At 37.8% G+C, this 23701-nt stretch overlaps 1 protein-coding gene across 2 annotated transcripts; it reads right to left on the bottom strand.

Moving 5' to 3' along the window:
* Positions 1-72: 72 nt before the first annotated feature.
* nompA (no mechanoreceptor potential A) lies at positions 73-23394 on the bottom strand. Of its 2 annotated transcripts, XM_087354266.1 has the most exons (20): positions 22957-23394; positions 18429-18514; positions 17412-17673; positions 15923-16052; positions 14922-15073; positions 14195-14327; positions 13448-13590; positions 12651-12950; positions 11358-11462; positions 9848-10293; positions 9051-9175; positions 8689-8849; positions 7030-7208; positions 5984-6123; positions 4773-5009; positions 4015-4165; positions 3647-3790; positions 2988-3148; positions 2647-2784; positions 73-2077 (listed from the first exon to the last, which is right to left on the bottom strand). In XM_087354266.1, the coding sequence occupies exons 1-20, from the start codon at positions 23030-23032 to the stop codon at positions 1867-1869; spliced, it is 3480 nt and encodes a 1159-aa protein (XP_087210392.1). In that variant the 5' UTR covers positions 23033-23394; the 3' UTR covers positions 73-1866. The 2 variants fall into 2 exon arrangements, with proteins under 2 accessions (XP_087210392.1, XP_087210393.1); XM_087354267.1 differs by lacking the exon at positions 11358-11462 and having other exon boundaries at positions 22957-23215.
* Between the last annotated feature and the right edge of the window lie 307 nt (positions 23395-23701).

Raw genomic sequence — 23701 nt, 5'->3', positions numbered from 1 at the left:
ATTTATCATGACATAAGGTTTCATGCTGTTGGCTTCATGCGTATTTAAGAACATTTAATAAATACTGTTAAATCTTATAGAAGCTATTTACTTTATAAATAAAAGTGACAATGTCATGTTACAATCGTACACTTTCAGCACCTATTGGAGAATGTGACAGCTTTAGTTACGAAAACAGCAGGGTTTCCACTGTACAATTTTGTATAGTTGTACAATTACAGAATAATAAGGCAAATATTTCCTGCTAGTTTGAAATTCTAGAAGCTCGAAGTTAATAATTTGAAAAACATGGAATGATGACGTTTAAGACTAATAATATAAAGTGATTGATTTTGGTGATGGTGTTGGTAATTAGTTGTGAATGTTAAAAGTTTTCGTAGCATCCCTAGTAATTCTGAGATATTTTCCTGGAAGACTGCAGAAGTCAGAATGGTAGGTTATAGTTGTTCGTTATCTTTAAAGAGTTAGAAAAACCAAGGGACATCAGAACAGGCATATGTAAAATTCTGTTTATTTATTTTTTTCTTCTAGAACAGAGCAGTTGATGTTGAAAGACCATAAATGTAACTTAGACATAATTAATTTTAAAGATATATATATTTAAAGTTCTGCATTCGGATGTGTACGTTATGTAATTTGAAGAAGACTGTCATAATTCTAAACGTAAACTGAGCCTTGTCAAATGACATAGATGATGATCCTTCTGCTTTCCCTGTTATTTATAAGCTTATTTCTTCGCCTCCTGAACAATTTTTTCTTATATCCTTTCTTACAGTGTAGTATTAAATTGAAATAATCCTTTTATATACCAAGCACGTATGTGTTTCTATTAAAGACCAAAATGCATATGTTTATATAATAAGACAAAATGGTTAATTTGGTTTGTATATAGACGGATTATTTGCAACAAATATTTTAATTTTTAATTGACTATTAAACAATGAATACTAGGGATATTGTGTTTATAAGAATAATTTGAAATAGGTTTTAAATTAAAAATAATTGTGTTTGCTGGAAAAGTTGGCTCTCATTTCACATGCATCTTAGCCAAGTTCAGTAGAGAGCTGATTTTATTTGATGTATTAATATGAACTGCGTTGTGCTGGACTGTTCTTCCATTCATCCAATAGGAGTCGAGTATAAAATTTTTGCACATGAACCGCACATTGTGATTCCTGCTACCTCTTGATCATAGCTAATGACACATGCTGGCATGATTTGTTTTTACTTAAAATGTAAATCATTGAAAATGTTTTAAATATCAACATGCTACCTGAGAGTTGACATTGACGGTCATCAACCCAGACATATATTGTTGACTTAAAAAGATTTCCAATGCTAAATTATATAATAATATCAACATGTATCCTACAAATGCACATACATATCTTAAATCCTAACAATTATAAAATGGATTACTAATTACTATATGTCTTTATTCTAGAGCAGGAGATATTTAAAATGTGTTACTACAATATACAATACACATTAATAATAACTTTGATGTGTAAGTGCAGAAAAAAGAATAGAACCTCAAAACATTATTCCCAAAATAAGCACCTTATAAGAAAGATCACAAGTACACTGAGAGAGAATAAGTTATACCAACGGTTATCAGTGTTTGGAGTTGTAAGGCAGTGTTTCCACGTGAGTGAAGCTGATTTTTATTTTACACACAGGAACTAGTCCAAGATTTACACCAGAAGACATTTTTCTTTAATTTTGTTATTATGTAGACCTGTGTAGAAATAATGTATAAAAATCTTGGCAATCATTGTACTTGCCAGGGTACAAATTAAGTACACCCATGTCAGTAAAACAAGACTGTTATGTACTTAAAACTGGTCAGGGCTGAAATGGAGAGAATCAGATGTTGACTTTCTGGTGAAGTTGACCTGCTTGAGACACGGCAATGCTTCTGAGGCTGCGGGACCGCTCAAACAGGGATGGATCTGTGTAGATGGGCTCGCTGGGGTCGTCAAAAGTTCGGCCGTTTGTGATTGTCGAGACGATGGACGTGTCACCATCGTGAGGTTCTGTGATGCAACGTGGTGATCTTAGAATGCTTGAAGAGAAACTGTTGAAATTTGGTATAAGTTTTTTTTTTACACCTGTGCAGATAGTGGTTTATTGCAGTTGTGGAAAAATCATTTCAGCAAATATACTATTCTGTTTGCATACCATTAAATAATTAGGTATGTAATTAATTACTTGGTTAACAATTTGGGCAACTGGAAGGCAAATAAATGTATAGACTGAAAGAAAAAGTCACACTTGAACATTTGGCTTTGAGTACACCACAAAACGTGAAGAACGTATTTCTTATTCTTCTGTGTGGGATATTTTTAAAGCATTTCTTAAATTCGAACTTTATTAGCAAGTTGTAAAGTGTGTTTATTATAAATTTTATCAGTCGGTTTCAGGAGTTGATGTGTGAGGCCTGGTCAGTAAGGTATGTGATGCGCGTACTTGGACAAAAGTGCAGGAAATCAAATTCCATGCTACAGAACTTGACGTTTACACACTTTAAAGTATCAAGATGACATTGATCAGCAACAGAATTTGTGATGACCAGAATAAATAGTAAGTATTCGGTAAATTATCTTTTTGATGGTTAAATTGGTCCATGTGTGATGCACTACTAACCTTGTCTCAAATGCTTTTCGTACTCCAGGCATGAGGAACGAATAGTTGTTGTTCGTGCTGGGTGGGTATGGCCCAGACGCTGGAGACGGAGCTGTGCTGTCAGCTGCTTTATTTTTCGTCTCTACTGACCAGTATCGTCTACAATCACAGAAGAATTTCACTGTTACAGAGCGCCACACTAGAAGGTGATACATTTCTGAATTTGGAGGTAAGGTGCTTGAAGTGTTTTGCTTATTTAATTATAATGCTTTAAGTGTTATTTTAAACAGTGCGGTGAATGTTTATGAGTCTTTGTAAGTGCAAATTGAAAGGAGGAAGTAAAACTGAATGCTTAACTTTACCGGTAGCATATTCCAGCAAAAGCAGTGATTATAATCAGCATAATCAGTATGATGATAACTGCTGATATTAGGCCATAATATTCTGCGTGTGTGAGGCAGACAGTCTCAGTGATAGGTTCCACCTTCTCTTCTTGCAGAAAATCATGTCGAGATTCAAAGACCTGAAATATTGTTAATGTTTCTGTAAATTACTAACTATATTGATTACATGGAGCAGAGTCCTTTTTGAGAAGCTAACACTCAGCTAGTTCAAAAATCCCCCACCATTTATGGAACCTGAATGTTCATTACGTGTGCACTCAAATGTTTCTGGTACTGCACAACCACTGCTTGTTTCCTGTCAAACCTCACCAACTGTTCTGACTGCAATAGTCACAATTTTACTGTAACTGAGAGTCAAGCATGTGAGTGAGTGCAAGTGCTCTATAAGCGAGAAACAGAACTTTGCGGGTTCCTGAACATTTCACCAAAATCCCTTTGATTATGTGTCTCAAAGTAAATGACATTAAAATTTAAAACTAGGGGGCTCCTTTTCACTGACCTTTCATTGTATCAGGTTGTGTGTTTTTGAATCTTGACATCTACATATTCAATATTAGCATAGCTTCGTATTATTACCTCGTGGGAAGAAGTTCTTTCCCTCTTTTTTCTTATCTCACCTCTATCATTTCTCGAACTTGTTCCTCATCCTCTGTGCTGTTTTTCGCTTCATTCTGCTCCTCTATCTGCTCTGTTTCATTAACATCTCTCTTCTTCCTTCCGTATGATGGTTCGTTACGGCCTGCGTGTCCCGTGCAGTACGCCTGTGAATGAATGATGTATAATTTACAAGTTAATGAAATTGCAGAATGCCTCGTGCATCATGTTTAATTTAATTCAGGATTTAACCTCTTTCATTGCAATATATTACAGCGTTTATTTTGGTGGATAAATGTCATTTCATTAAATAAATTAACGGCATTTATAATTCATTTTACAACTCTCATTGTTGACCAGCAATATCATTGTTATGTAAACCAGAACTCACTGGCTGACATCCATCCCGGCATGTTCGTACTGTTGCTTCAAACACCAAAAAGTTTGATTCGGGTATTTTGAAGGCATTAAACCTGGCCTCCAGACCATCCCCAGATCTTGAGCGATCAAGTCCTGGGAACACGTAGTTGTCTACAGGACATCTGAAACCATAGTGTGAAAGGACATCTCTCTATAATATTCTTAATTTATAAGAATATATTTTAACACTTACGTTGTAAGTGTGAACATTCTCATGTTAACAATACACAAATTAATGTAAGTGTGTTTTCACTGGCAAACAGCACCATGATACAAGTACACTGGAACAACATAGTTGTCTCTTGGAAACCGAATGCTCCAGTAACACATTCTATCGTGAATGGCTATGGTTCCTAAGCTGTATACTTGTGTCGATTACTACTGACAGTGGTTGAACCACACTTAGGGTTGCCACCTCAAAGCCGTGTTCAAGTCCTGCAAATTTTATTTTGATGCTTTATGTCATCAGGTTTATATACAGGATGTTTCTAAATGATGGTTAGCTTCAGGATGTAAATACTGATGAAGAAGGTCCAGTGAATATAGATCTGGTTCTGTTGAATCATACTTTTACAAGTCTACCTCACTTTTTCAGACTTTGTAGTTATTAAGGCTTCCCTTGCTCAGTTAAGTTGTCCACATATAAAAGTTAAGTTCATTGTCTTTGAGAACATTTCGTAACATGGTGGAAGAGAGACCATTGGTTAACTGTGATGGATCACGACCTACCCATATCTATCTATGAGCTGCACGGATCGTCCAGAGTACGGATCTCTTGCGATGACATTGGTCGCAAAGATATCAGTTACATAATTGTAACCATCTTGGGCCTCAAGTCGAAAGGTCAGTGGGTCGCCAACTGCTATAGTTGTAGTAGGACGTCCTTGGTACAAGATCAACAGGCGGACCCGCGAACTCAGTGAATTCTCTGCTGGGAGGTATTCAATTGGTATAGGACTTCCAGCTCTAAAAACAAACGCATCACTGCCGTTAGTATTGTCACTTGTAACATTATATTCACCTATGCTATAAATCCACAACATGAGATTTGTTTAAAGCAGTGGTCTCCAGCCAGTGCTCGAGCTATCAGTGCCCATGTCATGTTTATAAGCGATGGAAGCATAGATTCTTGGTTTCTGAGCTTCCAAAATGGAAATGTTTACATTTTTATGCCAAATGAAGTACCATATTTAAAAACCAGGACTTTACTCCATATATACATTCATATATGAACATTCAATTCAAAAAGTAAGTTATATTTTATTTACCTACGTTAGTAACAGCAGTTTTATATCCATTTTTATAATTAAATTAATTTATGTACAAAAGTTAGAAGCTTTAATCATATTGCAATGAATTAATGTAAATTTACACTTTTGGAAACTCGTGAACCAACGTAATAGTTTTGAGACATAAAGTTATCCTGTGTTTGAGGCATGCACTTGTAAGCAGTTTATGTTGCAGCTAATTAGAAGTAATTAATTTAAAACTGTGTATTCAAAATCTACTAGCTTAAAGAAAGCATAAACTGGGATGCTTAATAACTTCAGCTGGATAACCTAAAGACCGCTGGGTTAATTCAGATCATGCTGTGGGCATGCAGGTATTTTGCTGATATGCGTCTTAATAAAATACTTTGTTGCTTGTAAGTGGGGAAGCAGAGATGATGGTGGTGGTACAACTGCCTCCAAACCTGATGTCTGTGGATTCAAATCCTGGTGGTGGTACATGGGATTTTTTCCCCTGCCTTGTGGCTGTCTTCGGTTTACCCAGCATCAGTGGGAACCTGGGGAATTTGAAGGAGGTGCCCCCTTGTGTGCTGTTTCATTGTTCTGTGTTCTATTGCTCTATTATCAGTCTTTACTAACATACTTTATGAGCTCAGACAAAGATGGTGAGTACAGGAAATATTAAGATTATTGTTAAAAGCTGTGGCTTACCCTGCACCAATGTAATCTGACGTGACTACAGCCTCTCCTGGTCCTCGGAACAAACATGTCAGATTGTATCGCTTGTCTCTTCCAGTCTGTACGTAATCGCTGAACTGCACCACTACAATGTTGGTCATTGTATCTCCGTACTGTGCATACACAGGAAGCACATCACAATAACACTTTATGCAGATGCTTTGCGTGTGTGTTTAACTACTTATACTCTTTATTTGATGCATGTATAAATCATAATAATGTGATGATGTCTGTATAGTGAATGAAATCTGCTTATGAATAGGGAAGAAACAGTTATGTTTAACCCTTTGATGATAAAAATATTGCAATACATGTCTCAGTGGTATGTTAAGTTTGAATGTTCCGTGCGTTTTTATCTACATGGAATTAAAAGCCTAGCTACTTAGACTTTTGATTTTCGTGGTGGTGAGTTTGGTGCATCGTGTAGTCTGGCAGAAGTTTACTGACATTTCATAGATGCTTGCTGTACTCGCTTCAGAAATGTCTGTAAACTTCTACCAATCACCCAGGAGACAGCCATCTTTATCCATCTAACTCCTTGTTTCTGCACCTCTTTTAGTTAAAACTGTCATATTTTTGTAACTATTTAAGATATGAAGATATCCGTCTTCTGGGTTATTGCGCTGTGTAGTCTGGTCGATGTTAACCAACGTTTCAGAGGTCATACTGCCTCCGTCATCAGGGCGTCATCGCCCTGATGACGGAGGCAGTATGACCTCTGAAACGTTGGTTAACATCGACCAGACTACACAGCGCAATAACCCAGAAGACGGATATCTTCATACTCACCGCTGTGAGAACCTCAAGTCTTACATATTTAAGATATGTAAAAACATTTGAAAGCATTTTGAATATTTAACAACATGTTAGATGTTTATATAAAGCCATTGCTTTTTTATGCATATGACTTGGTGCTGAAGGATTTTACTTCATATCCTGTGCCTTGAATTGCTAATAAAAAACACAAAAATATCTGTCATGGTAGCTGATCTTTGGTCATATTTGATTAAATTACATACCCTTTGTGTGCCACATTCAGGATAACCTTGTGCACCGCTAATCCTCAGTACGTTTGCTGTTCCTCCATTTCCACGGAAGAAACAACGGTCGTAGTATCCATATGTGTAAATCCGCCCAATGAAACCTTCTGGAGTACGTAATGTAAACTCCATACCATCTTCGTTACATGACTGGCTCACTGAAAGTGTTTTCCTTATTGAATGAGTATCATTTGTCTTAACATACTTATAATTGTTTAATTTGTTATCATGAATGCAGTGGTTCTTAACCTAGGAGGTATAATTCTATATATTTAAGGGTGTAATGAACTGGTCAGCTACACACTTCTGACAACTAGAATAAAATAGCAGGAAAAATATTTATTTAATAAAACCTAATGAATTGAATTGAATTGAATTATTGTTACTTTGAAAGTGATGCAGTAGCAATGAGCATTGCAGCACAATTTGATCTCACTTAGAAACATGATAAGTCCTGTTACTTTCGAGCTCTTACTGAACCACTGGCAACCCGAATGAAAGTTAAGTTTCAGTTCAGTCTTGGTAGTGAAATATAATAGTTAATATTTACGTTGAACACAATTTTTACTTTAGGTAAGTCAATATTTATTAACATTGAATTTAATTTTGGATTCATTATACGTTAATGTTTGGACTTCTCCATTCAGATTTTAAAAGAGAACAGCAAATGTTTCGTTACTTAATTCCAACATAAAATTACAAACAAAAGTAGCATGCTTTAATTTATAATTTAAATTAAATTTAAATGATGGCAACTTAATTACTGACTTATAGTGTAACATACTGTGATATAATTTATAATTCAGGTTATAATCAGTAAAATATTAATTTTCTTTTTGATTTCAAGGTTTATAATTTTAGATTTGAAGTGCTTGGAATCAAGACAACCAAGTGACTTTGTTCCCTACCTTACTGGTCACCCTGATGATGTAGGAGGAAAACACCTCTAAAACGTCAGTCAACCTATACAAGCCTGCATGGTGCAATATTCCAGATCCATAAATAATTTGTACAGGAAGATATTGAATATAAAGTAAAGGTAAGCATGTTAAAATCCTCTAATTTTGAATCAACTGGTAAGTTCCTGTAGACAAATGAAGTTGTACTTCTTTTTGAACTGCTGAATGTAAAAAACCTCATACAATCAGAAAGATCTTGTCAGACAGTGACTGGTTGAAACAGGCTTGTTCTTAGGGAGAAACATGCGCTTAATAATTGGATGAGTTGTCGCTTTGAAACTGCAGTCTGAAAGGAGCATTTTTTAGATGAATGAAGACATTTTGGATTGAGTAGTTACAGGGATGAAAGCTAGTCCATGCTTTGCACTTCAGCCGAATGAATCTGCAGGTGCTGCATACATAAATGGTGACTGTGAAAGAGGAATTTTTCCTGTTCTGTAAATTGCTAGAATCATTTCTTCATCTGCACGGGGTTAGAATGGACAAAGTTAATTGGTATTTGCACTGATGGAGCGCCAGTCTTAAACCAAGTCTTGCAGCTTTGAGAAGTATCATTGTTCTATGAAACAGAGGAATTTGCTAAAGAAATTTTTAGGAACGTGATGATAATTTAAATAATAACTGTTGGATGCTACATATGACAATTAGGAGGAAATAATTGAAGATGTGAAGTTCTCACCATCAAGGCATTCCCCTGTATTACGGCCTCCAAATCTCTCATAGAAGTCGTAATCTCCCGTGGTCTCAAAGTAAGATGGATTGTTGATGTCCAGGTCATGCGAGTCTCGGTCACTCAGTTCACAATTTTCTCTTTCCGACCCATACGGAACTGAGTAACCCCTTGGATAAACAATAACAGTTTGCGTTATATCATTTAATGTATACTGAAGTAATAATATAGATTATGAGTTAGTTACTTGTATACTTCATATTACATTTATGTCATTAAATTACAGTATATATAACTGCAGATAACTAGGTGAAAATTTTTGCATTTCATATTAGTTGCAAATGAACGTGTATAGTTAAGATCCAAAATACCTGTAATTGAAGGAACGACAACTAAACTCCCGATTATCTGCACACTCTTGCTCACAAAGCCGCAATGTTGGGACAGATGAGAAGCGTCGAACAAACTGCCGTCTCAACCGGAGACGGACACCCACCTAAAACAAAAAATCACTTTGTGTAGGTATTCCATACTAAATTTTAAGATAAATGATCATTGTGAATAGTGTTCTAATAATGGGCAGGGAATAAGAGATGAAATATACAAGAATCATCATTTAAACAAACGTATGTAAATTAAAATTTATCATGTAGGAATAGGTGATGTAATCCCCTGTACAATGAGGCTGCTAGTCAGACTTTGGTGTTAATAGTTAATGGCAAGCTAGCGTGATGCTTGTCTGGCTAGACTGAATAAGCAGAGATACATGGTGGATAAAGGTTAATCATAGAATATTGAAATTCAAGAGATATAAAATATACTTAATAAGACTGGTATGAACAGATATGAACGGCATTAACATTTTGCAGAAGAAACTGATTAGCACACACAAATTTAATCAAGTTTAAGAGCTGTAAGTAAATTTAACACATCCACCAACTATACTTGAATATTTTAAACATCCCATTTTCAATTTGCTGCATTTAGAAGTCTCTGTGTACAAGTGTGTACATGTGCTCTAAATGGGGTACGTGTTCACAGTGATTTCTCAATCACTTCCAACACTTTTTCTTACAGGTGCGCAATGACTTTTGAATCACTCTGTAATTCAATGAACACAAATCACTGTCCAATGACAAAAAGAGTTCTTGACATTTTGCTTCCATACCTGCCTAAAATTGTCGCCTTCATCACACCTTGAGAACGGTCTGCTAGGTCCCCCTGCTCCTCCTCCGTAGAAGCTGTCCCCTCCATGCGCGCCTCCTGCACTACTCCCATATCCAGATCCACCGTATGTGCCATGGCCACTGCTTCCTCCATATCCTCCTCCTCCTCCTCCTCCATATCCTCCTCCTCCTCCTCCTCCTCCATACCCTCCTCCTCCTCCTCCATACCCTCCCCCACCATGACCACCATAGGCACTCCCACCATATGACCCATAGCTGCTGCCTCCTGGGTGTCCACCCCCTCCAGGTCCATATGTTCCACCATATGCATTGTAGCCACCGCCACCGCCACTGCCACCGCCACCGCCACCGCCCCCACCTCCAGCCCCACCATAGCCACCACTTCCTCCATAGCTGCTGCTGGCACCATAACTACCACTTCCTCCACCTGAACATAACAGAAAACAGAACATTATTAAAAAAATGTGGACCTATTTCAGAAACCTTGAAAATCGAACATGAGTCTAAATCCATATTGTTTAATGAAGTAAAAGCATTGTAAATGTATTTTTCATACCCCTTGTCACCACTCAAAATCCTTGTATTTTATTGTGATGACATAATTTCATTTAAATGTAGCATTGCAACCCAAAATTAAGTACAGTACAGAAATTACAACGTTGTTCATTTCCAATGGTGTCACTATATTTTTTAAAGTGCTGTCACCATCACACACCACATTCACAATTTTATATTCTCTTGTTACACCTTTTTTCAGTTCTGTAATGGAGCATCCTGTTGTGTTTAACATTAATTTTCTTCGAAATACTGTCAATATCACAACACACAGTGAATTAAACATAAAAGTGTCATACTGTAAATTTTCAGTGTTCATTTTGGCTATTTTATTTATTGAAATACAAATTTATCAAAAATGTGCAGTGGGAAGAAAATGAGACCTCTGAAACATCAAAAAATGTCTAAGAGACTACGTGGCATTTTCTGTGTTTTTCAACCAAGGCTATATGCATTACAATGAAAGATGCGTTCTACAAGCATATTTTACTGTAGTGGATTTTACTTATCGAAGAATTAACAGTTTCAGAGGATGAAAAATTAGAATGTGTCGACATATTTTTATTAAAACTCCCTGATATTAAATTTCATAACAATCCATTCAGCTATTCTGAAGTCTTTGTATATGTATGGATGGGTCGTTACAAATGGTCTACAAAGGCGTGAATACAGCTACACCCGAAGCGATATATTTTATATGGAGTAATTTTGTTTAACTTTATTAGCCGTGTGTCACAGCCTGCGTGTGGTCCAGCTAGCCATGTGTTGCATTTGCATACTTCTACTCTTAACCCCCTGCAGAGTTCAAATGTGCCCAGTGGCCCCATAGAATGGGGATTACATCTCACATTCCCACATGATAAAAGGTTAATTAAAATGGAAGATCTTATATACTTTAATACGTAAGTGACGCCTGACACCTGAGGGTTACCATACCTAAGCTACTGTGTGAAGGCCGCTCATGACCATGACCTTGATGATTGGAATCTTGCCCCAAATGGTCGGGACGATAATTTGTTCCTTCCCCATCTACATAGCGAGCTAGAAAAAATGAATAAGTGTGATATGTGCACAGATAATTAAGAAAGCACATTAATTGCTTTCTAATTTGTATTTGAAATGTTAACAGCAGGATTTTTCTACAGATCATGCATTGGAAATTTCATTCTAGTCTTATTTTTGTTACAGATCCCTTTATGACTTAGTAAGATTTGAGGTTACCGTGGCAGGGAGTACAAAGATCGCTGTGATATGGGTTGTTGTGCCGTGTAGTACAGTAGCAAAAGATGAGAGTTAACTGTTTGTTATAGCCAGCAGAACTGAAGGTTGTGACAGCTGTGAGAAAAATAATTACAATTTTGCCTCATACAGCAGTTGCTTCCATTACATATAACATGTACGTCAAGTCTGGGAAGAATATATAAAGGAATTGTTTCAGGAATTTCAAGTCGAAGTACTTCCTTCTTCACCTGCAAATACCCATTATATCAGACATAAGTTCTCTGTTATGTGTGTTACTAGAGTCCTTATGATAGTAGGTTTTTTTTTCACTCATTTAAATCAACATACACTCTAACTCCGTCTGTTGCAAAATTACTATATTTCTTAAATGACAGATGTTTGTAATGGTGACTTGCGTATAACTATAATGAAGGAACCAAACAACATACATGCATATATTATGTATGACCCAGATGTTCCCAGAATAAATTTTATAGACCTGTGTGACAATCTGGGAGATTTGGTGGCCACAAAACCTTTCCTCAGACTCATTCTTGACAACCTGATTTTTTTTCTTTTCTAAAAGGCATAAATGAAATGTTACCTCATTATATATTTATGAAATTATGAATGTGTGTCAGTGAAAAGTTATTGGCTGAAATTGTGTGGGTACTGTATATAGTCTGTTTAACGAGCTGTTTCGAGAAATCTGACAGAACTGTTTTTGAGCATGTGAAGCATCTCTGTATATGGAATTTCCCCTCCTGCCACTTCACTAATTTGTTGTGTCATTAATAATGCAGAACCATTCCAGACAGTTAAAAATGAGATGGTGGCAACCATACACAAACTGATGGAGACAGCAGTTATAAAAATGATATAGCTATTTCAAGCCAAGATCTTTAACTACTGTTTTTCACATCAAAATTATGCATCTTAGAGCCAAAACGAAGCTTTAACTCGTATACAACATGCTGATTTCAGATGCCTATGTCTGTTGTTACTTACTCATTAGGTTTTCATAATAATCATAATCAGCATCATAGATGATACGGAAACCGTCGCGCTGATTGTAACGACTTAGTCGACATGTGCGAAAACGATCACTGTACACAGCTGAGCGACACTGGAAACTTGCTTGACGTAGACATTCATCTAAACATTCACTCAATGTACGTCCGGTGATTTCTGAATGAAATTCTCCTCCCAGACGGCTGTTACGGTAACGTTGGAAGGCTGTGTCTGGACGTCGGCCATCGGCAAATAAGTGGGATGTTATAGAGTTGTCAGGGAATTCACTGCCTTGTGCTGTAAACAGTATCAGAGTTTCAAGAAATGATGAACCTGTTGCATATTGTTGTAAGTGGAGATTGTAAAAGTGTGCACATATAACCACCGCCCAGAATTAATACTTAAAATTTTCAAATAGAAATGTTTGTATTAATAAACAAAATATTGAGTAATTTTTTCTGTTATTGTTATACTGAAGAAAATTATACAGAGAAGTTAATGTTAATCCATATCATTAGAAACATTGCTGAAATGTTTTGCAAGGTGCAGAAAGAGTAGTTTTCACACAGATGAATTTTTGTGCTGAGCCGTTTGTATCATTACAACTAGTATTTGTCATTTTCTGAACTTTGTCAGTCATCTAGTGTTCAGTGATTGAGGTTAGGTTTTTCTAACTGACCCAGCTGGGTTGTTTCTCCCTACCTTCTAACTCGTTCCTGAAATGTTTTCTGTTCAGAATAGCAAGTGATGGTTGAAGTCTGAAAACCTAACCTGGTAATACTCGGAATACTTACGATTATCCAAGCACACTAGGTCATACAAGTGATGTGTAGAGCTACTGCTTGTGCGTAAGTCATCCTTTTGAGACACTGAGTCTTCCTCAGATAAAATACATAAACGAGTTTGCTCATCATATTCAATTGATCGACAGAAGTACCTGGTAATGGATAAAGAGATTTGATTTCTTTTACTTCAGTTCTTATGTGTATTGATTCTGACATAGACAACGTACGTAAGGGTTCTGTTTTACAAACCCTTACATACATAAAATTTTACATATGAAAGAATTTACCATAAATGCATATTCCTGTCATATAAAATTTGATGGTAATTCTACAGATAGTAAATATAATTTAACATTGACATTGTATCTAACATATCTTAATTCAGAGCCATAGCCTTTTAAAGAACATTGATGCAATAGCAAATAGTTTTATTGAAAATGTCGTGGAATAACTTGTTAAAAATGTATTTTCAGAGGATTTTACATGCAGCTGTATTTGCTTTGCATAAGCGAGTCTTGTGTATCTCAGAGGGGCTCTGTGCGCAGAAATCAAATTCAGAAACAACAGTGTGGTTTTGTTACATTTCTTGTGCTGTATCCATAATTAAGACATTTACTCCAGCCACGATTTGTTTTTATTATCTTGTTCTCAGAAATCTGGTTATAAACAATATTCTAAAACAATATTTTGATGTGCACATGAATGTTCAGACATGTGTGAACATATGTACATATTCAAGGATTAATTTTTTCTTACTTCTCAGCTTGAAGACACTGAGCTTGGCAATCTTCTAATGTTTTATTGTTGTACAAGTCCACTTCAAATGGTCCTCCGAGCCTTTTATTCTCTTCCTTGACAAACACCGCAAGACCATCACATCGTCTTTCCGCTGCAAGATGAATAAACCTTAATTGGCATTATCAAAGTTAGTTATTGGCTTCTTGCTGTTGGCAAACACCTAAATAAATTAATTGAATTGAATATTGTAAAATATTATATATTATAAAACCTTCATTACTAGTGAAATGTCACTGGAAAAGGCCAATATGATTTCTAGTCACACCCAAGTGAAAACGAAGAACACCTTACAGGCCTGTCCTGTCCCTTCTACAAAATTGCACTGCATGCAGGTATCTCCGTCATGCATTTAGTACTGGTGTGCATTCAATAATCGAACAAAGTTAATCATTAAAATTTGTTAATAGCAATAAATTATTATATCCATTATATTTACAAATTGTGATCACTGTTACTCATATGAAATCTGTTAATATTAACATGGTTGATTACGTGAAATTTTGAACATCGTAAATCTGAATATTGGACATTAGATCGAAACAAGAATCTTTTGCTTCTTGTTACGGAACATGCCGTGTATTTACTTGGAGGATTACAACTCTAAATCCCATTGCCACTTTACATCTGGTCAGAATTTATAAATCACAGTAAAGGCCTGTTTATATGGTAACTTTAGAGACAATACCGTTCAGACAAGTGTTTTCCAAGTAGTCACAATTTGGGTCATCATCTAGGAGCTCGGGATGTGTGCGTCGAGTGAAGCGACTTAGTGAACACGTATGCGCTGCTGCATCATAAGAAGCAGAACGACACACAAAACTGAACTCGTTCAAACATCTGGAACAATAATATGACATGCTTTTTAATATGCGATTAGGCGAGGTATTTAAAAAAATATGTAAATTTTCTTGTAAATATGTCTCTGTGCTGAATTCCACAATTGCATCATAACTAGGCTTTGTCGGACATACGGGATGATGTATGCATACATGTGCGTGTGTTTATTTTTATGTTTAAAGCGTGTGTTGGTTACTCTAAAGTCGTCGGATTTACAGAAGTCTGTTCTGAGCTTTCCATTGTTCTTACAAACTGGCTGTACATTTTCTTCCATAAAATTTGTTATTTGGACACTGGTCATTTGGGAATTTAAATATTCCATGAGTAATAAAAAGTCAGTTTTGTTTATTGCGTCATGTACTGTTTGCAGTTCTTGGTAAAGTATTGGAGATTTTTCCGTGTTTTCAAAAGGTGCATTTCTCTGCTGACTTGGCTTAATGTAACAATTTGATCTGAAATCCAAGCTTGTGAGATGTTTTCTTAATGACATTCAACTGTTACAGCTGCACCCGATTGCCTTCACCATCACTAAGGAGTCCTGTGAACCCGCCACCGCCTGAATCGTGGGATGAGGCCCTTGCCATATCAAGTCAGTAAGGCCTGGAGCTTCGATCTCATGAGGCAGGGTCGCTATGCCTCGTAGTGGGTTACGCCATAATGGACAATGTTGTAAGCATTAAGAAATTTCAAATTGTTATGATGATTTTGCATAGTAAAATTGTGTTAAGAATTACAACCAAGGAATTATACCTATCATTGAACAACGACATATGGGTTTATTAATAAATATTTAATTTGTACGCCCGTCACTAATGACAAATTATGAGTAACTGCATCGTTGACACTAACCTGTCTTCACAATCACTGCGATTTGTTGCAGTAACTTGCTTCAGATCCATTACAGGAAGCTTAAGTTTCTTTCTTGGGTGACGTTCAAACACGTAGCGTCGATTAGGACACTCTCTTTCCACACGACTTGCTGCAATAAACATGTACACACTAAAAGTGTGACTGTAGGTGTGTTTAATCAGCCATTAAAAATTTGAAAGCCATTAATAATAAAATACTCTTGCAAATATATTAAATGTCTAAACAACTAACTGATTGACTTAGGGGACCCGAAGGTTCATCACTGAATTAATCAGAGCCCTCCACCAGTCCCTGTCCTGGGCTAACTAAATCCAATTAAATGTCAGTAATAAAAATTTAACTGTCCATTGCAGGCATTTAAAAACAAATGCCAAATTGAAACAATGTTTTCTCTTACTCATGTGGAATCCATCATTTTTAAAAGGGCAGGCTTGTTTTTGTGTGTTTCCTGAAGGAAGTGAATGGGGAGAACGCATTGTGGGCTGATCATGCCCGTCTGTCCATCTGGTTACCGTTGTACCGATGCACTTCGAGCAAAGAATGCATAAATGATGGCAAATTTTAATCAGACATGGAAGGCTTCCAAGATGATAAACAACACAAAAAACTGGTGATAAAATGTGGCGCAAAATCCTGGGACAATGTACATTGCGGAAACGTAAACTGGGAGGATTTACATTGCGATTAGATGGTGCCGATCACAGACCGGGGTACATTTAGGCTATTCGTTTGTTGCTTTGTTAGGTTACATTGTCCATGCATTGCCGATACTATCTTGTCCCGACGCCGCCCACAGAAAAGGGGTGGGGGGGGGGGGTTGAGAAATATTTTTGATTCGTGGTAGCGTCGTCAGCAGTTTTCATTAGTTTGCTTGCTACTACGCAAAGGAAAATTGGTAACCTCAAAATTTTCTAAAATCGAGAATGACAATTCAGCGTTCGTGTATCGATTCGATTTTTATTTCTTTTCGATCACTAGATTCGATAATCGCACATGCCTATTACACTTTTGGCAGGAAGCTGGTTGGCCTAGTTGAGCTGTCCTGTGCTGGTGTTTAGCGTTGTGAAGAAAAACAAGTGTCTTCAAGGAAGATTTTTCTGCCTGAATGAAAGTACTGCTTGCTACTTGGGTAAGTGTGTTCCTACTAATATTTATCAATTTTATTCTGGTCATTGTTTCCAAAATTGAGCATACAACCCAAGAATGTTTTAAATAATTGTTGTACATTCCACATAAATATATAAACTGGTGTTGTATTTTTTGTTTATTTTTGTATTACATGGCCCCATTTAAAATTAGGTACGGACACAATCTATATGAAAGGATACAAAATAACTTTTCTAAATGTTAACATTTGTTTAACGTGCTTGAATTAATGGCTATCAAATTATTTTAATTCAGATCACAGTCTATCATTCTATCATTTAAAGTATGATGTAATTAAATAAAGCAGTTTCTTAGTACTAACATGATAGGCAGACCTCGGTGAAGTGTACGCTATTCGGGACTAGCACAAGATTTCCAATCCCTTCAGGATGTGCCTGCTCATGTGTGAGATAGCACGTCGACTCTTCGTATTCTGCCGCGCCGCTAAATGATGCAATACGGCTGCCAGGTTGGAAGTCGAATGACGTGCAGGTTCTGACGAGGTTGTTGGTTGCCGTTCTATCGCGAAGGCATAGATCCTGGCATTTCTCTAATACCCGGAATGGAGGCGACGTATCTCTGACCTGTAATTGTCCATCTCGCTAATGATCGCAACTGCACGTAATTGTGTGTATCGGTGCAGATGGGCAGCAGTGCTGGAAGTCAAATTGTGCAATGGAAAGCTGTGCGTTTTAAGCGGTGAATCACTACACGACAAGTGCGTTTTGCATTGCACAAATTAATAGAGTAAATTCGTGTTCTTCATCATAGCAAAGGTAGATACGGAACACTTTTGTTCTTGAATTGTGGTATTCTAGATCAGTGGTATTCAACCTGGGGTACGCGAAGACGTCTTAGGGGGTACGTGAAATTTAAAAAATATATATTATTTTATGATAAACACTGAATAATCAGTAATGTAATTTATTTAATTTATTTTAGATGTAGATTATATACTATGTATAACTTGAATTATACATCAACAACTTTGGGGGTACAAAGTTGAAGATAAATTATATCTGGGGGTACGCGAACAAAAAAGTTTGAATACCACTGTTCTAGATTATGTAGTGTTGTGTTATATGTACCATATTACCGCCATTTTGAGAATAACCATCCACAAGACAAAATGGCGTCTTATCTGAAGTTAATTACAAATAGTTGTATATTATGATATCTGATTTTTTTTTTTCTTATTTGTTGTAAAGTAGATCGTATTAAACCAAGAGTGGTCATTCTTCGCAGGCCTATGACAGCCTGTTGATCACTTAAAACCCGTGTTCAATTTACATTCTCATTCGTTCATTGCGATACATATTCTGCCAGGTTATGAACTTACCACATCATCGTCAAAGCCCTGTAACTGCTGATCGGGCAAACGTTCATAAACAACTTTGCCAATTCCTTGGTTACATGTCGTCTGAGCTGAAAACACAAATTATGTTGTTAGCGCACCTAAGTTAGCAGGTTTACGTTTTTGGTAACATGACTGAATACTCTATCGGGGGGGAAAGTCTGTACCCAGTTTTAATTGTGGCCCAACAGAGGTTTTCCATGGCCTTGATTATTTTATGAAATTATTTACGCACCTGTCTCAGTACCTGAGAGTAATTTTATTTTTAAAGCTACTCGCTTTTTCGTGCGTCATTACAGATCCTGTCCAAATAAAGTAAAAATTAAGAGTTCGATTTTAAGATGAAAAAAAAATGTACCCGAAATACCGACTGATCTTAAGATATATTCTGAACACACAATAAACTCACAAAAATTTCGTTGTGATGAGAGAATTCCCAGAGCAGCCAAAGTTGGTACCCACATTATCATGTTTAAGAAGACTGAACGCAAACCAAATTTGTCAGAGAGCTTGGACATGTGTTTTTAGAAACGGAAGGCGGCAGTGACCTACTGAACCGACCTTATTATACCTATGCGGGCATAAGGCACGAGGAAATTCTTGGAATATATTTTAATATTCTGCGTTATGGTAGCTTCCGGCACAGTCAATAGGTTAACGACCTTAGCATTTGTTAGGGAGCATTGCCCCCTTTTTTCGAAAACTGTGACGTCATATCGATGTTGATCATCTGGGCTGTAACGTCGTGTGGACTTGCGAGAAAGTACGAAGAAAGAAATGAGAATGACGTCTGTCGTGTGTGTGGAATTCAAATATACTGTGCTTTTTTAACAGCAACCATTTTTATTCAGGGCGCAGGACAACAGAGACATCTGTATGCTGCTGAGATTACTAAGAAATACGTGTTAATCACGCTAATACGCATGCCCGTTACCGTGGGCATGCGCGGATTAAATTAACAGGAATAAAGAATGAAAACACGTTGACATTCTTTTGGGCGTTACATTGTTAGTCAGAAAAGCAGAATCGGCAAAATGAAATCCAAGTGGATCCATTCTGATCTTAATTAAGCCACGACGTCTGCTTCAAAGCGACTCGTTCACACAGCCCTGCGGGACTCCCACTCGAAATTTCAAATACGTAGAAAGTTCGTTGTCATTGTCACTTTCTCAGAGCGATTTCTCATATGGTACTCGATCCTGATAGCTAACTCCTGCGACATATTGGTGTCACGAAGGCACGTGATCCCCGATCTAATCATACGAAAGTCGTGGACGCTCTCCCTGTGAGTAAATACAGCCAGGGCGTGAATCTGACTACTCGCCTCAATATAAATTAGTACAGACTTTAAGAATTCTTGGAGCTATAATACGTCTTCATGTCGCGGTGCTTCGTCAAACACCAGGGAGATATTTGACCTTAATATAGTTCGTAAGTGGACGTGTCCAGGAGGACGATAACCTGGGCACGCCCGCTTTTGTACCAACCGGTAGCATGCCGGATATTCAGTTCCGTTTCCGTTGTAAGTGGAGGTCCCTATCGGCCAGACGGGTAAACAGCGCGGACAGCGACCTACCTGTGCGTATCACCTCGCTCCGAGGCACAGGAAATTTAAAAACTTCATATCCGCTCGCATATGTAACATGATTATTGCCGATCTAGAAGAAAAAAAATTGTATATCGACATATACAGAGTGTCCCACAAACGTCTGTCGAACTTCGGGATGTTATTAATGGCCTTATTTTGAGTTCAAAAATTTTATTACAACCCAGAAGACAGCCATCTTCGGTGTCACCTCCGTGAGAACTTCAGATCCTGTTAACATATCGATGGGCCACAGTTTGATAAATCTTTCTCTGTAACGTCGAAAAAAAAAAGGATGAATTGAAAGGGTGGCCGGCGAGGGAGCTGTTATCGCTTTATTTAATTTGAAGTCCCAAAAAATTCCTTTTGAAGGACGAAGGAAATACGCCGAAACCCTCGAGATTGCTTCGGGTTCGATTATCGACTTCCATACCGGAAGCACGATTGCAAATGCGATATAAGGGTGAATGTGTGCATTCCCATTTTTAAACATATTCTAAGATTATTTCGTACAAATCTGTAACTTTGTCAGTGACTTTGCGCGGTAGCAATAAGACAGTATATGCGGAAGAGATGAGAAATTAGTTGTACACGGTTCTACAAGGTAAGAAAATACTGATGTACAAGATATACTTCCGGTTGATAACAGTTGACACAAGGGCGGCGTATAGTGCGTATAAAGACAGATGGCTGAAGATTTTGACGGAATTTCAATAGATAGAATTAAGGCTTTGACCGGGATGTTCTTTTGTTAAATCTTATGTGGTACCGCCTGATTCGACTTCTAATGGTTAAGTGAAGTGTTTTCTTCGCGGTACGGTCTGGATTCGTAAATATTATGAAGACGAGCTTCGGCTTCAAAGGGTTAACCAGCTGATTTTCGTAATGGTGAGGTGTAGTGTTTTCTTCGCGGTACGGACTGAATTCATAAATAATATTGAGACGATCTTCGTCTTCAAAGGGTTAAAGAAGGAAAATGAGAAAGCAGAATTCGGTAGGAAGAAGTTGAGAAGAAGATAAATGGTTACAGGAAGAGAATATGGATGATCTGTGGTAGTAGCTCTGTCGTTGCACTCAGAATTTTGATAATCCAAGCTCTACACCTGCGTTTTTTTTTCTTCAGATTTTCCGAACAAAGGTCTTTGTGCATTGTAATTTTTTTCCATTCCATGGCGTATGTTCTGCATGTCGGAACTTTTTTTTGCCATCGTAATAATATTTGGCAACGAGTAAAAAATTATAAAATTCTTTTTCGTGAAATTATTTTGATAAAATGTTTCCCTCAACACGCATTCTTTCCTTAATGTGTTAACTCTGACCTTCCAATTGACTGAGTACTTTGTAATAAACAATCTGACACGCGCTGTTTGCCATGCGAAACCATGAATCATTCAGCGGCACGAGGGGGGGAACTGGAGATAAAAAAAAGCTTTGAAGAAGTCTTTAGCAGGGACCCGTTCGTAACATTCTATTTCTTGTGGCCTTGTCTTTACAAGTCCAAGGCCGCGAAGGGAAGACTTCCTGTCCGCATGAGGAAATGGGACGCAATTCTAAGTTCAGCTGTTTCTTGACAGCTTACAAGCAGACGACTTCACACCCCAGTGTATGTATTTCCGGACACCGACATCTTTTCCGTACCACATTATCGCCTATAGATTGAAAAGATATTGTAATCGTTTTTCGGGAGTGAAGTCGAAAAAGTAATATACAGCAGTAGTTTAGGTTTTATCAAAGTTTTATTCCGTAAGGAATTTAATTCGTAAACATCTGTCGAATATTCTCGCAGTAAAACTGCTGGCATTCTGTCGTATAAAAATATCATTTATTTAGTGTTCTGTCTGACGACAGGTCCATATGAACAGGATCCTTCCATCCTTTTCTCGGACTGGGACCTGTTCATATACGTTCTTGGCAGATGATCCAGAAGTGGTTTGCCATTGCCTTCTTCTGTGTGTGAATGGAGTAATTGTTGGGATGCCACGGAGGAAAACTCCGTGTTGCCTAGACCACGGCCTTGCCCAACACAAGTTATAAATTCGAACCCGAGACCCCAGGATTACAAGGCCAGCGTTCTAACCGCTAGACCACCTCATCTTATTATTATTTAGTGTTCTGTCTGAGGACAGGTCCATATGAACAGGATCCTTCCATCCTTTTCTCGGACTGGGACCTGTTCATATACGTTCTTGGCAGATGATCCAGAAGTGGTTTGCCATTGCCTTCTTCTGTGTGTGAATGGAGTAATTGTTGGGATGCCACGGAGGAAAACTCCGTGTTGCCTAGACCACGGCCTTGCCCAACACAAGTTATAAATTCGGGCACCGCCGGGAATCGAACCCGAGACCCCAGGATTACAAGGCCAGCGTTCTAACCGCTAGACCACCTCATCTTATTATTATTTAGTGTTCTGTCTGACGACAGGTCCATATGAACAGGATCCTTCGATCCTTTTCTCGGACTGGGACCTGTTCATATACGTTCTTGGCAGATGATCCAGAAGTGGTTTGCCATTGCCTTCTTCTGTGTGTGAATGGAGTAATTGTTGGGATGCCACGGAGAAACCGGGGAAGCCCCCGGAGGAAAACTCCGTGTTGCCTAGACCACGGCCTTGCCCAACACAAGTTAAAAATTCGGGCACCGCCGGGAATTGAACCCGAGACCCCAGGATTACAAGGCCAGCGTTCTAACCGCTAGACCACCGTGGCTCGTAAAAAATATCATAAAATCTGTAATTTATAAATTATGATGATGATGTTGTTGTTCAGGGTTTTGGCGTCGTGTGAACTCGACACATATTTCTGTATGAAACTTTGACATCTACCGACGAGTTAACACGTTGCCAAAACTCAAAAAAAAAAACCTCGTCATATTCACAGGAATAATAATCTCAGTCTCATATGAAGGAAAAAGTAGCTTTACCGTACTTACCATTGGTCAACATTTTCAGTACAGTGAGAACTGTGATTGCTTGCACCATGCTGGGAAAGTAATGTTTCCTTTTCATTTTGAATCGTGTCCCAGTAAGAATCAAGCTGACATGTTACTCGAGTGGTCCAGTAACAGCTCGGCCACGAGGTCTTTTCAGCGGTCGACACACGTTCCACGGCCACACGCACCACCGTACCTCACTACAGTGTCGGTTAGTTCTGCGCCAAAGTTCGAACATCACACGAAACATCTCTCCGCCCTCTTCGCCCCTCAGGTGGCCTTGATTGTCTTTTGGCACGGATGTTGCCTTTTGTCTGGACGTTTCCGGAGGGAAGCCAGCAGCACGAGATGGTCGGTGTGGGGGGGTCGATTCCCTGGGGTCAGTGTATGACTCTTATCAGCGCTGTTACTAACAAAGCTATAGAACAGTTAATCTGCATCGACATGGGTTAATTTTCATATTGTACATTTCATCGATTCAGGAGATTCATGTTTCCTCCGATACTCTTTTGTTCGTTTAGACTCTGTCCACGAATTTCGTGTTTTCTAGAACACCTTTCGCGGGCTTCACAGGCTAAACCATTTTCTGTATATCTTAAGACCGTTTTGTCAAATGAGTTTCCGGAGCATATTTTAATCATGAAACTATGTAGTTTGCTTCATATTTGCAATTTTAAGTACATACAAAGTGTTCAAAAAGTCACGCAAATCATTTCTGACACACGTGTTCTTCGTCAAAATATAC

The sequence above is a fragment of the Zootermopsis nevadensis genome, unplaced genomic scaffold (assembly GCF_977971745.1).
Source record: "Zootermopsis nevadensis isolate Lab colony 2312 unplaced genomic scaffold, Znev_1.0 Znev_ptg000023l, whole genome shotgun sequence".
Lineage (NCBI taxonomy): Eukaryota > Metazoa > Arthropoda > Insecta > Blattodea > Termopsidae > Zootermopsis > Zootermopsis nevadensis.
This window is presented reverse-complemented; position numbering and strand designations above follow the sequence as displayed.